The sequence below is a fragment of the Dryas octopetala genome, chromosome 2 (assembly GCF_963921425.1).
Source record: "Dryas octopetala chromosome 2, drDryOcto1.1, whole genome shotgun sequence".
In the NCBI taxonomy this organism is placed as follows: domain Eukaryota; kingdom Viridiplantae; phylum Streptophyta; class Magnoliopsida; order Rosales; family Rosaceae; genus Dryas; species Dryas octopetala.
The window spans coordinates 19232502-19246949 of NC_141367.1; the positions used below are offsets into that span (position 1 = coordinate 19232502).

The 14448-nt window shown below is 41.9% G+C and overlaps 2 protein-coding genes and 1 pseudogene across 2 annotated transcripts; 2 read left to right on the forward strand and 1 right to left on the reverse strand.

Annotated features, from left to right (window-relative positions):
• Positions 1-1469: 1469 nt before the first annotated feature.
• Positions 1470-2036, reverse strand: LOC147293784 (uncharacterized). The gene is made up of 2 exons (XM_086231127.1): positions 1808-2036; positions 1470-1717 (listed from the first exon to the last, which is right to left on the reverse strand). Exons 1-2 carry the CDS (start codon positions 2034-2036, stop codon positions 1470-1472), a joined length of 477 nt encoding a protein of 158 aa, XP_086087253.1.
• A 2821-nt stretch (positions 2037-4857) lies between these two features.
• On the forward strand, positions 4858-5713 carry LOC147293785 (uncharacterized; annotated as a pseudogene).
• Positions 5714-9406: 3693 nt separating this feature from the next.
• LOC147293786 (uncharacterized) lies at positions 9407-12343 on the forward strand. The gene is made up of 2 exons (XM_086231128.1): positions 9407-10180; positions 12267-12343. The coding sequence occupies exons 1-2, from the start codon at positions 9418-9420 to the stop codon at positions 12341-12343; spliced, it is 840 nt and encodes a 279-aa protein (XP_086087254.1). The 5' UTR covers positions 9407-9417.
• Positions 12344-14448: the final 2105 nt, after the last annotated feature.

The following is a 14448-nucleotide window of genomic DNA, read 5'->3' on the forward strand; positions in this document are numbered from 1 at the left end:
TGCTTCTCCCCAAAATTCATAGGACAGATTTTTGTCATGCATCATTGTTCTAACCATCTCAACAATTGTCCTGTTCTTCCTTTTTGCCACTCCATTTTGTTGTGGAGTGTAGGATGCAGTGAGTTCTCTTTCAAGTCCCATCTCTTCACAAAATTTGTCAAACTCACTTGAAGTGTACTCACCTCCCCTATCACTTCTCAATTTCTTAAGTTGAAGACCACTCTGTGTCTCTACCATAGCCTTGAATTTCTTGAACACAGTTAGCACCTCTGACTTCCTTCTTAAGAAATAAAGTCATATCATGCGTGAGTAGTCATCAACAAACAAGAGAAAATACTTGTTACCTGCATGTGTCTCAGTTTTCATTGGTCCACACACATCTGTGTGAATGAGCTTGAGAGGCTGTGTTGCTCTCCATGCTTGACTCTTAGGAAAAGAATCTCTGTGTTGTTTACCAATTGCACATCCTTCAAAAGGCTCAGATGCCTCTTGAATAACAGGAAGTCCAATCACTAGCTTTTGTTGTTCCATAAACTTCAAACCTTGAAAATGTAACTGACCCATCCTTCTATGCCATAACCATGAGGATTCAAGTACATCCATCTTTAAGGCAATTGAATTAGGATTATCTGTGTGAAGATGATTGGAAAGCTTCTGTTTCTTTCCATTTTTACTTTTGCAACTGGCTGATTTCTATCACTCTTCTCATATATAACACATACATTCCCTTCAAAATGAATCAAGTAGCCATTCTCCATTAGCTGACCATCACTCAGCAGGTTCTGCTGTAAATCAAGTACCAACATCACATCACTTATGGTTTTTCTTCCCTTCTTGGTTTCAACCGCAATAGTTCCTTTTCCCTGTGACTTTACTAACTCACCGTTTCCAATTTTAACTTGAGTGACATGTGAGCTGTCAATGTTAAGAAACAATTTCTGATTTCCCGTCATGTGATTACTGCAACCACTGTCTAAAAATCATACATCAACTGTCTTCTTCTCTGTTGTAGCTGCTAGACAAGCAAAGAACAAACTGCCCTCACTTTGCACTTCTTCAGTAAAGTTTGCTTGTTGATTGTTTTTCAATCTACAATCCTTTTGTAGATGACCAAATTTACCACATCCGTAGCACTTAGGCTTTCCTTTGAACCAACAAGTGTCTTCAGTGTGACTTTTCCTCCCACATATATTGCATTGCCCTTGAGAATTACTTGAACCAAATTGATTATTGTTACCACCTTTGACATAAGAGTTATGATTGTTCTTCTTGTCAAATGCATTCGGTTTCTTTCCCTTTTGTTTCCAGTTGCTACTAGCCTTAAGAGAATTCATCTTATTCTGCAAATTAGGAGACTGAGATGAACTAGTTCTAGAACTCATATTTAAAGATTGAAATGCACTTTCAACAGAGTACTCAGCGTGTCTATCGAGTCTCTGATCAAAATCTTTTATTAACCCTTTCACCTCTTAAATGGTCAGAGTATCGAGATTCTTAGTCTCCTTAATAACATTCACAATTGAATCATATTTCTGAGGCAAACTTATCAAAATTTTCTCAATTATTCTCCTATCAGTTATGGTTTCTCCATATGCCTTCATCTGATTAATCAAGTCTGTGAGCCTAGTAAGATAGTCCTTAAGTAATTCATCATCCCTCATCCTAGCATATTCAAAATCCCTCCTTAAAGACTGAAGCTTAACTGTTCTTGCCTTTTCTGCACCTCTGTATTCTTTCTCAAGCACTTCTCATGCGTCTTTGGCTTTGGTTTCATTGCAAATTCGAGGAAAAATCTCACTAGAGAGACCTATCTGAATCAGATGGAGTGCCTTAGCATCCTTCTTGATGTTGTCTTCAAGCTGGTTCTTCTCTGCATTTGTCTGCATTTTTCCTTCTTCTGGTTCTTCGAAGCCTACACTAACATACTTCCAGAGCCCGTGATAAATAAAGAGTGTTCTCATCTTGACTCGCCAGTAGTCGTAGTTGTCTCCATTGAAGACTGGAGATGAGAGCCTCTCGTTGTTCATGTCAGCCATTGAAGAAATACCCAACCTCCAGATCTAGATTTTCTGAAAATGGGTTCGATTTCACTCACACCCACTCACACAAATCAACCTGGCTCTGATACCAACTTGGAATTTTAGAGTATTCACACAAGATTATGCAGCTAAAACAAGTAGATTTGGATTAATGGGAGAAAGGTTGAAATTTGGTTGAGAGTGCGGCTGTAAGCTCACCTCACTAACTCAGATACATACATCTTACATCACCTTCAAAGAAAACAAAAGATGACCTAAAGAACCTGATACATTACAGCAAGGGTGATGTGGATTCATCACAGCCTTACATCAAGTTCTATACAAAATGACTAGATTGTCCTAAATGAAAAATAACAGCAAAAACATAATACTAAAGGACATAAAGGACATTAACACTCTATTAGCGCGTCGCGAGTCGCTTTGCAGCTCCTTCCTCGCTCCCCGCCTCGACTACCACGACTCCGACCCCGACCTCGTCTGGCCCTTCAGCAAGCTCGACGGCATCGACCGCAATGACGTCCGCGAGACCGCCTACGTGATCTTCTTCACTGCCTGCCGCTCCTCCCCTGGCTTCGGCGGCCGCAACGCCCTCATCTTCTACTCCAGCCATGACAATAAAGACACTAATAGCGACGAGTCGGGCGGGTCCGAGTCGGGTAAGCCGAACGAGGTGGTGACGACTCCGACCAGCCAAATAAAGTGGGCCCTCGGGTTGAAGATGCTGAAGTGGTCCCCGTCGAGGAGGATGTCGTCCGGGGTAGCGAATGGTGGCTGGTCGAATCCCTCGTCTCCCAGGGAGAGCGGGTGTTCTCCCGAGATGTCGTTCACGATGCCGCCGTCAAGGCCGAGGCGGCCGAGATCATGAGGCAGCAGATGAGGGTCACCGAGCAGAGCGACAGCCGGCTTCGGAAGACACGCATTGGACAAGTACGTATGTTACGTACATTCATCATCATGGATGCATATGCATGCATGTGTGCATTGTTACTATGTATGTACATTCATCATCATGGATGCATATGCATGCATGTGTGCATTGTTGCATGTTAATCATAAAAAACATGTCTCGTATCATCTTAATTGATCATGTCTAGCTTGTACTATTTCTATATCAAATAGAAATAGAGTAATGACAGAAGACCTGATAATATAAATTTATTTAGTTTGTGGGTTTTGTAATTTTAGTGTTTTTTATTTGGTTTTTGTAATTCTGCAAGTATGGTTGTTTATATCTTTGTTGAGTTTTTGTGATGAGCTTTACTACCTTATATGTTAAGAGTATGAGTATGTACTTGCAGTTTTCGTTGCTGGTTCTTGTTGTGTTTGGATATTGGACCTTGATAGTGAACCTTCGGGGTGGGATATACATGATTTTCCCTCAATATTTCCCTTTAAGCTGACTGTTACTGTACATGTCATCATGCTTTTCAGAATTTAAAGTCTTTGATTAATCTTTATCCAGGAGCAAGAGTCTAACATGCAGCGTGAAGTGTTATTCCAAAAAATAAATGATGGAGGATCCTATTGTTATTTATTAAGTTTGAAGAATCTTTTGTTCTTAATAACAACTTCATAAATGTGGTTACCGCCAAAGAGTAAAATTTTGAATTTCGTAAAAATTTCGATAGAAATTTGAATAAATTTTAAATTTCGACAAAAATTAGACAGAAACAAAGGAAATTGTTATCAAAATATAGAAATTTTGAATGAAACTTTACTATATATTTATTTAACATATTATCTACTACATTGATAAAAAAATATTTAAGAAACCAAATTATATAGTAGGTTTCATGTGATATAAGATGAATATAATGTGCACCGGAGACAAATACTGTTAAATAAAATTAGTATAATGATTCATGAATAAATGAAATTAGTATATTTTTTATATTTTATAATCTATACACTAAATCTTAATATTAAACCTTATATACTCTATATACCCTAATACTTTTTATACTCTATAATCTATACATTAAACCCTATATATTCTATAATCTATATTCTATATTCTTTAGGATATAGTATAAGATCGATATTAGGGTTTAGGCTCTTTAGAGTATTTTGAACTATTTTTTATATAGAAATATATTAAGATTTAGGGTTTAAAAATAACTAAACGAAACCCCAAAAAATCCAAACCAAACCTCAAACAAAACTTCAAACTCTTTTTTTTTTTTTTTTCATTTGCCCAAAGGCCCCAAACTTTTTTTTTTGTTCTTTTCTTTCTTTCCTTTCTTTTCCTCCATGACTATCTCTTATTCGGCTATATATGGATATATATTTGTATTTTGTTATGGCAGCCTTCATATTTTAAACTAATTGGCAGAACTACACCTCCATTGTCCAAAATACCCCTGAAAGATTGGGAGTCATTGTAAACCCATTAATTAAGAAACAAAATTTCTATGAATGAAGTTGAGGGTATGTTGGTCAATTAACATATGATGTCATTGGGTTCATGCACTCACAAATGAAGTTGCATACGGCATAATCATATTCATCTTTATGTGCTTACTGTTGTGAATATGCCAAAAAGCATGATGGGATCTTTTAATAATGCCCATTGCCCAAGCATTAGAGATTGGACTTACATGTAATTTACCACAATAATGTCTGAGTTCTTCCCTCTCATTTCAGTCTGTCAGTCGCTCACTCAAGGTGGGTGCTGCCTATGGCTATGGTAGGTTGTAAATCACAGACTTTTAGTGACCAAAAGAACTTAAGAGAAAAGAAGAAGGTGATTTAGGGTTGGTGTAAAGAATTAGAGGAGGCACAAAAAAAAAAAAAAAAAAGGAGAAGTGAGAGGTGGTACATGCAATCTCAGAGTACTGCAGGTGGTTTTCCACCTTATGCTTCCTCGGGTTATAGTGCGCCTAGTTATGGGTATGGTCCTTCTAGTAATGGCATTGGTTATGGTGGTTATGGCAGTTATGGTGGTAACAATACTGGCTATGGTGGTCCAGCTGCTGCTGCCTATGGAAACCCTAATGCCCCAAATGCTGGTTATGGTAGTGGTCCACCAGGTGCCCCTAGAAGTTCATGGAGCTCTCAAGCCCCCTCCGGATATGGTTCTATGGGCTATGGGAATACTGCTCCTTGGGGGGGGTGTTCCAACCGGCAGTGCAGGTACGGGCAGTGGTGGACCTGGTCCTGCACCTGCTGGTCAATCCCCAACTGCCGTGGCTGGGTATGGAACTCAAGGTTATGGGTATGGTGCTGTTGGAGGGCGTTCTGGGAGTGTCCCAAATAACAATGTTGGTGGTCCAGGTGGGGAGCAAGGGAGTTGTGGTAGCTACATCGGAAGTGGTTATGGCGATTCAAATGGAAATTCAGGTTATGGAAATGCTGGTTGGAGATATTATCCATCACAGGCTTTTGGAAATTATGGTGGTCAGGCAAATGGCGCTCACGCTGGGCAAGTTGGTTATGGTGGTGGATATGGCAGTGCTCAGGCACGACAAGCCCAACAGCAGTAGTTTTGATGGTTGGCTGTTCAATTGAAGTTTCATCTTTTATGGACCTGTATCTCTTTATGCATGAGCTAGTAATGGTTTCTCATCACCAGCGGCAGCAGCAGGAACAGCTCAAGTTGGATGGCAATGCTTTGGGACTGGTTGGATTGCTTAAATCCTAGTTGTTTGCAGTATCTATTTTGGTAGTCTATAATAAGTGGTATTTTAGTTCGTACTTGTTTGTGGATAAACCCACACCGATCCAACAGCCAATCAGGGCTGGACACGTGGCTGGTCAGATCTGACTTCAATGTTTGACTTCTCAGCGGTCAGACTTTGACCTCCACATCATCACTGCTCAGCACTTCCTCCGCCAGCTCAGGTCGGGTCTCCATGCCGAGTCCTCCATGCTCGGTCCGAACCGAACCGATGATCTTCCAAGGGATTGAATGTTCATCTTTCCATGGTCATCCCGGTTCGGCTCGGCTCGGCACAGAGATAATCTCCTTTCGAGTTCTGGCGTCGACCAGTTAGGGCTCAGAGAGATCCCTATCTACTGGACCGGCTCGGCCTGGAATCCTATGTCCGATCCGATCACACATGGGCTTCATGTATACGCATAAGATCATGTGTTCGGCTCGGCTCGGCTCTCCGCCACCATTCCCAGGAAGATCACGTTGGGGTGAACCGCCACACATAAATGCACCTGACAGAAGTCTTCTGACAAAAGAGACAACCTAGCCTGCATTCATGACTATTGAGGCAGTTCACCTGGATCTTCCATACTTGCATTCAATGCAGCATTGAATGCAAAGGAGGTGGGTAGCTGTGCATGCCACTGTTCACGACCGAACTCGTGGATCTTTCTCAACCAGCCAGTCACATGCAGGTAACTTACTCATCACAGTTTCCTTTGCCTATATATATCAACTCATATGTGCAAAATGGGCATCCACAAATGAATCTAACCATCCAGCCATCACAAAGCAAACACTTGCACAAACTTTGGCTTACCAAAATCACACTTGGACTTGCTGAGAATAAACCCAGAACATTTGCCTTGTTCTTCATATTCTCCCAAGTTCATCCTTTGTTCTTCCTCACCTACCATCAAACACCATCACTGACTTCATCATCGGAGCGTGTTTGGCTGGTACCACACCAGTCCATCTCCTTTGATCTTGTTTTCCCTTACAGGAAGATCTCACGTCATCATCCAGCAGGGCTTTGGATCAGCCAGGTCACTACCCCTAAGTTGTTGTAACTTTCTTACGGAAATTTGCATCAACAGTACTAATACCACCCAGGTTTGTGGTTGCATGGCAGAATGTGAGGTGAACAGCCTACGGTATGTTGACTCGAGCAGTTAAGCTAGTTTCACTTTAATATATCTTTGATTGTGTAAGGCTGTGTTTTAAATCGTAGGAGCAGTTCATGGATTATTGTTCCAGAGTTCAGAGAAGCAAAGATGAGGTGTTTCTGTTAAAAATGGTTTTTATAGAACTTTGGAATAAAGTAGAAATTCCATTGGTTTTTTATTTATTTATTTTTCCACATTTGAGGGCTAGTTTTTGTTACGCATTATTTCAATAAGAATTATGATTCTTGTAAGAGTAGTAGACTTTTTTTTTTTTTTTTTTCTCCTACCTTGTTTTAGAGTACCATGCCCTGTTTCTTGTTTGATCTGTGCTGGGACGCGTCCTGCTTTGACTGAACTACAGGGAAGCTCTCAGTGTACCCTTAGATGTTTCTCGGCATGTTATCTAAGTTAACATACAATCAAATAAGTTATGGTCTTGTGGTTAATTGGTTTGCTAAATTGACATACGAGAAGGTTGGTTAAAAACGAATCTCTAGATGGTTAAAGATCAATTTTGCATGTTCCTTATTACGAGTAGTTTTTAGAAAGAATCAAACTTATAAATATAATTCCTGAAGATGGTATGTGATTAGTTCTCACTTCTCACCCCTCTATAATAGGAACATGAACATCCATCCTTAGGTGATTGTTTTGTGGCTTTTACAACAAATCAGATTACTTTGGTTCTATTTTTCAATCTTGCATGTGTTAACTGACTTTAATTGATATGATCTTTTTAGAACTATTGAAGAATTTGAAACCGAATTCTCTCTTCATTTGAGTTGGATTGGTGCGTGTATGGGATAAGAGAGGACACCTACCATACAGAATCTAACTAAAAAAAAAAGGTCAACAAAGCTTGTGATGTTATGAATTACATTTTATAATCTTATCAAATTTGTGCCCCAAAAAAACGACATCTGTTGTATAATATTTAATGGTGGTGTATTACTCACATGATCTATTTATAAAGAGTGTTTTGTTGTAAATATATTGTTTTATGTGGCTATTCCTGTAATTAGTTGTAGGGGCATACTAGTAAATATACAAAACCTAGTAAACCCTACTTCTATATAAGGATATTTATAACATGAATAAGATGGACTGATCATATTTCTCTCTGCCTCCTCTCTTCCACAAACCCTAATCTCTACATATTTTACAACACGTTATCAGCACGAAAAGCTCTTTGGATTGTGGATCACCAAACAAAAGAGGATCATCATTCAATCCGTTCTTCAATCAATCAAGCACGAGAAGCTCTTTGGATTGTGGATTGTGGATCGATAAACGAAAGAGGATCATCCTTCAATTTGTTCTTCAACCAAATAGGTTTTATAAAACAATTTTATGTTTATGTTTTAAAACCTTTGATTGATTGAAAAATCCTCCATGAAGCATGAACCCTAAATTTATGAGATTGATTTATTTGGGTTTATATATTTTTATACATGCTTCCTTGAATTGAATGATTAAAAAGAGAAAGAGTTTTTGGGTGATCGAAAAAACCACCCCGAGCAGCAGCCCCGCTGCCTTGCGCTGCCAGCAGCAGCCACGCATCGCTGCCAGCAGCAGCCACGCATCGCTGCCAGCAGCGTCTCTTTGCTGCCATCGCAGCAGCGCCACCAGCAGCCCTTGCTCCCAAGGCCTCCCAGCAGCCAGCAGCAGCCTTGCTGCCTGCAGCAGCCCGCTGCTAATCCCTCGCACGCAGCCCACCAGCCAGCCAGCAGGCACGAGGCCCAAGTGGCCAGCAGCCAAGGCCCAGCCTCGCAGCGGCCCAACAGGCCCAACCCACGTCGCTGCCATGTCAGCAGCCACGTGGACGCCACGCAGGTGCCACGTGGATGCCACGCAGGCAGCCCAGGCCCGCCACGTCAGCTGCCACGTGTCCGCCACGCAGGCAGCCAAGCAGCTGCCACGTCAGCGCCATGCAGGCGCCACGTCATTGACACGTCAGCTGCCACGTGTCCGCCACGCAGGCAGCCAAGCCGCTGCCACGTCAGCGCCATGCAGGCGCCACGTCATTGACACGTCAGTGCCACGTCGCTGCCACTCCCACGCTGACACATGGCGAGCCTCCTGAAACTTTGTAAAAAGGAGATGTTAATTCTTGTCATGCCTGGGGTTTGAACCCAGGACCTCTTGGGTACCAAGAGTGCACCTTAACCACTGTGCTGCTGATGGTTTTTTGTTAGTATGCAAACCAATTAATATATATACTCTAAATGTCAGAAACTTTTATTCAAATAATTTTGTGATATATTTCTGTTCTACTTGGGTATATGAATATTTTACTTGTTTAAATTTTTGCACTAGAATATATGTGTAGAAATTGCAGGTAATTAATGAACCAGTAGTTCATACATAAATATTGAACCTGTAGCTTCAATAATGCCGTATAAGGAACCTGAAGTTTCCTTCATAAATTCACCATACATGATAAAACCAGTAGATTTTACATGTCTATACCATGTTATAGAACTTGAAGTTCTTATTTATTGTTTATGGATATTATTGCCCGAAGCACTAATCATGATTATTTGTTCCTTTCAACCAAAGAATGTCAAATCTCAACAAGCTTGATTTCGTCGCTTTGGAAGTTTCCGGAAGAAACTATCTAAAGTGGACTCAAGATGTTAAGCTTCATTTGACTGCCAAGAAGATGAGATCGACAATCAATGCAGACAATGTTGTCGCAGAATCTCTTAAGGCAAGTGCCATGATCTTCATTAGGAAGCATATGGAAGAAGCACTCCAAGTTGAGTACCTCGCTGAAGAGGATCCACGAGCTCTTTGGGTTGCTCTGGAAGAACGGTTTGACCATCAAAAGACCATTTTCTTGCCTGAAGCAAGACATGATTGGCAGAACATTCGTTTCCAGGATTTCAAATCCGTGAATGAGTATAATTCGGAGATCTGCCGGATCCGGTCGCTTCTCAAATTTTGTGGGGAGGAGCTCACCGAAGCTGACCTATTGGAGAAGACTTTCTCCACCTTCCCTGCCTCCTGTTTGGTCCTGCAGCAACAATACAGGGAGAGAAATTTTACCAAGTTCTCGGCATTGATCACTACTCTGTTGCTCGCTGAAAAGAACAACAACTTATTAATGACAAATGATCAAGCCCGACCTGTCGGTACTAAAGCAGCACCATTGCCTGAAGCAAACGCTGTTGCTTATCGCGATTCAAACCGCGAAAGAGGATACCGAGGTCATGGAAAGGGCACAAAGTCTGACCGCCCGAGATATGGAAGGAAAGGTTCTCAGATGAATGCCCTATATGACCGAGGGCAACGTGGCCATGGCTCACGTGGTAGGAATCACGGTCTCTCGGCCCCAGGAACTCGAAATGAGAGGAACACTGGTCCGGCCCGTCGCCACCAGAATCAGAATCAGAATGATCTCTGTTACCGATGTGGAGGAACTGATCATTGGTCCCGCACCTGCCGTGCATCAGCGCAAGCTGTAAATGAGTATCACGCCAGTCGCGGAACTCGAGAGACCAATCTCGTTGAGGGATCATTTCCTATGGATACCACCTTAGAGGTCACTGATTTCCAGACTGCTACTGGACACTTCGAGGACTAGAAACTCGATGACATGGATATGATCGGCGCTTGTGCCATATTTATTTTCTGAATAATGTTTTTCTTATTCAGATTATTTTGGTGATTTATGATTTGGATTATTTGTTTTGGAAATTTGGTTATGCTCGAATATTATTTAATTCAATTAAGTTATTTTCATACATGTGATCTATTGAATTAAATTTATGAATAAGCATGTTTAGTGAGGAAGTTTGTTGTCTGGCAGACAGTGCTACTACGCACACCATACTTCAAGATCGGAAGTATTTTTCAAACTTATTGCTTACTCATACCTCTGTGACAACCATATCAGGCCAATCCAACCTGATAGAGGGCCATGGCAAAGCCCATTTTTATGTTGTCCAATGGTACTGAATTACCATTAATGAGGCCTTATATTCTCCAAGTTCCAGAAGAACGTTGTTGAGTTATAAGGATATTCGAGCCAACGGTTATCACGTTGAAACCACTGAGGAAAATGGAGTGGAATATCTTTGCATAACCTCCAATTTGTATGGCCAGAAGCGTACATTGGAGAAATCGAAATGTCTCTCGAGCGGTCTTACATGACCACCATTAGATCGATTGAGGCCAATCACATAGTTAACCAGAAGTTAATCAATTCGAGCAGTTTCTTTCTATGGCATGACCGGTTGGGATACCCAGGTCAAAGTATGATGCACCGTATCCTCAATTCATCACACGGGCATCCCCTTACTAATAAGGATCTTGTGTTTAGTGACACATTATGCCAAACTTGCTCGCTCAGAAAGTTGAATACTAGACCATCATATGCAAAGACTAGTAAAGACTCCATCCTTTTCCTACAAAGGATACAAGGGAATATTTGTGGACTTATCCAACCACCATGCGGACCATTTAAATATTTTATGGTTTTGGTTGATGCATCGACAAAGTGATCACATGTTACACTATTGTCCACAAGAAACGCTGCTTTTTGCTAAACTTCTCGCCCAGAAGGCTCACCACACGGATTATCCTATAAAGTCCAGAAGATTTGATAATGCCGAAGAGTTTACATCGAAAACTTTCGATGATTATTGCATGTCCCTTGGGATTAATGTTGAACATCGAGTTTCCCATGTTCACACCCAGAATGGTCTCGCAGAAGCGTTCATTAAAAGATTACAAATGATCGCACGAACCTTGGTTATGCGCACCAAGCTTCCAATTTCTGCGTGGGGCTATGCAATCTTGCATGCAGCCATGTTGGTCCGGTTGAGGCCCACTGCTACCCAACCTTACTCCGCGTTACAGCTGGTGACTGAGTACGAACCTGACGTTTCGTACTTACGCGTATTTGGGTATGCAGTTTACGTGCCAGTTGCGCCGCTACAACGTACCAAAATGGGTCCTCAACGAACGATGGGCATATATGTCGATTATGAATCCCCATCCATTATACGCTTTTTAGAGCCCTTGACAGGCGATCTCTTTACCGCTAGATTTGCGGATTGTCACTTTGATGAGACAGTCTTCCCGCCGTTAGGGGGAGATATGAACGTCACCGTTCCTGAAGAACGACGTGAATTGACGTGGAATGTCCCCACTATGTCTCATCTCGATCCCCGAACCGCACAATGTGATAGTGAAGTGCGGAGAATTCTAGATCTACAGAGTATAACTCATAATATGCCAGACGCATTCTCTGATCTAGCTAAATTGACGAGATCACATATACCTGCTGCAAATGTGCCTGCAAGGATATCCGTCCCCGAAGGACGTGTCGTCCTAGGAGGACGTGTCGTCCCAGATGGACGAGGTACAACAATAGTGGCTAACCAGTCATATGTCCCTGCCCAGAAGTGAGGTTGACCACTAGGTTCGATGGACTCTTATCCCCGGAAGAGGATACATTTGGCACAAATGAGTCCCCTTGACATCGCGATCTCAATCGATCCATCTCACGAAATAGTTCCGGATTATAGGTCCGTCCCAGAAGAGACGGCGTTGGGGGACGCTCCAACGTTAGAACCCACTCCCGAGAACATAGAGATCTCTATAAATTATGCATGCTTAAGTGAGCTCTGGAATCGAAACGAGATTATCATCGATGATATATTTGTATTCGCGGTAGCTACCGAAATCATAACTAGCGATGACATCGAACCTCACTCTGTTGATGAATGTCAACGTCGAGACGACTGGCCAAAATGGAAAGAAGCAATCCAGGTCGAATTAGATTCCTTGACAAAGAGAAAGGTGTTTGGGCCTGTCGTTCCTACACCTTCCCCATGTTAAACCTGTAGAATTTAAATGGGTATTTGTAAGGAAGCGTAATGAGAAAAACGAGATTGTGAGATACAAGGCTCGTCTAGTGGCGCAAGGATTTTCTCAACGCCCTGGGATTGATTACGAGGAAGAGTATTCCCCCGTAATGGACGTCATAACGTTCCACTACCTTATCAGTTTGGTAGTTTCCGAAAAACTGAGTATGCAGCTTATGGATGTGGTAACTGCTTATCTCTATGGGGATCTTGATACAGAGATATATATGAAAGTTCCCGAAGGACTTAAGACACCCGATGCAAATAGTTCCAGACCACGGAACACGTTCTCCATTAGTTTGAGGCGTTCACTTTATGGATTGAAACAATCTGGACGGAGGTGGTATAACCGTCTAAATGAGTATTTGATCGGGATGGGATATGTGAATAATGTTCTATGCCCTTGCGTGTTTATTAAGAACAAGTTCCGGCTTTGCTATTTTAGTTGTTTATGTCGATGACATGAATCTAATTGGTACTCTTGAAGAGATCAAGTAAACAACTAAACACCTGAAGTTGGAATTCGAGATGAAAGATCTTGGGAGAATGAACTTCTGTCTCGGCCTGGAGCTCGAGCACCGTGCAGATGGAATTTTGGTCCATCAATCGAATTACATCCAGAAGATGTTAAGGCGCTTTAATGAGGATAAAGCGAAGCCTTCTAGCACGCCCATGATCGTCTGTTGTCTAGATCCTAAGAATAATCCGTTTCATCCCGTAAATGATAACGAAGAGATATTGGCACCAGAAGTCCCATATCTAAGTACAATAGGCGCATTATTGTACTTGTCTCAATGTACTAGACCGGACATATCATTCGCTGTGAACTTGTTAGCTAGATGTAGCTCTGCGCCAACACGCCGCCACTGAAATGGCATAAAAGACATTTTCCGCCACCTTAGAGGTACGACGGATATGGGCTTATTCTATCCCTAGCTACGCATCAAGGAATGAATCGAACCCCCTCGATCCTCGGAATGATGCCCGCCTTTTGGATATGCTGACGCAAGGTATCTATCAGACCCGCACAAGGCGCGTTCTCAAACTGGTTATGTCTTTACCATTGGGAAACATCAATATCTTGGAGGTCTACGAAACAGACCCTTGTTGCTACCTCTTCGAATTATGCTGAGATTTTAGCCCTTCACGAAGCAGTTCGTGAATATATATGGCTAAGGGCAGTTTCCAAACATATTCGAACTACGTGTGGACTGCATTCCACCACTGATGAACCAACGATTATCTATGAGGATAATGCCACTTGCATCCAGCAGATGAAGATGAGTTTTATTAAAGGAGACAACACCAAGCATATTGCACCGAAGTTCTTCTTCAATCAACAGCAACAAGAGCATTAGATGATTGAAGTCAAGCAGATCCGATCTCAAGACAACCATGCAGACCTCTTTACCAAGTCACTGCCAAAGTCCACGTTCTTGATGCATGTTCGAGGTATTGGGTTGCGTAGATTGGCTGATTTACCTAGTATGTAGTCTTCAGGGGGAGTCGACATTAGGGGGAGTATCCTGAAGCATACTCGCTTGACCATCGTGTACTCTTTTGTCCTTCGTCCAGGGTTATTTTGTCCCACTGGGTTTTGTTACCTGGCAAGGTTTTAATGAGGCACATCTTGGCATGGTCACCCTACTCATACTACATCCTGAAGATGTGTTGATCTGATATATATGCATTTGCTCATCTTTTCCTTTCGACCACGG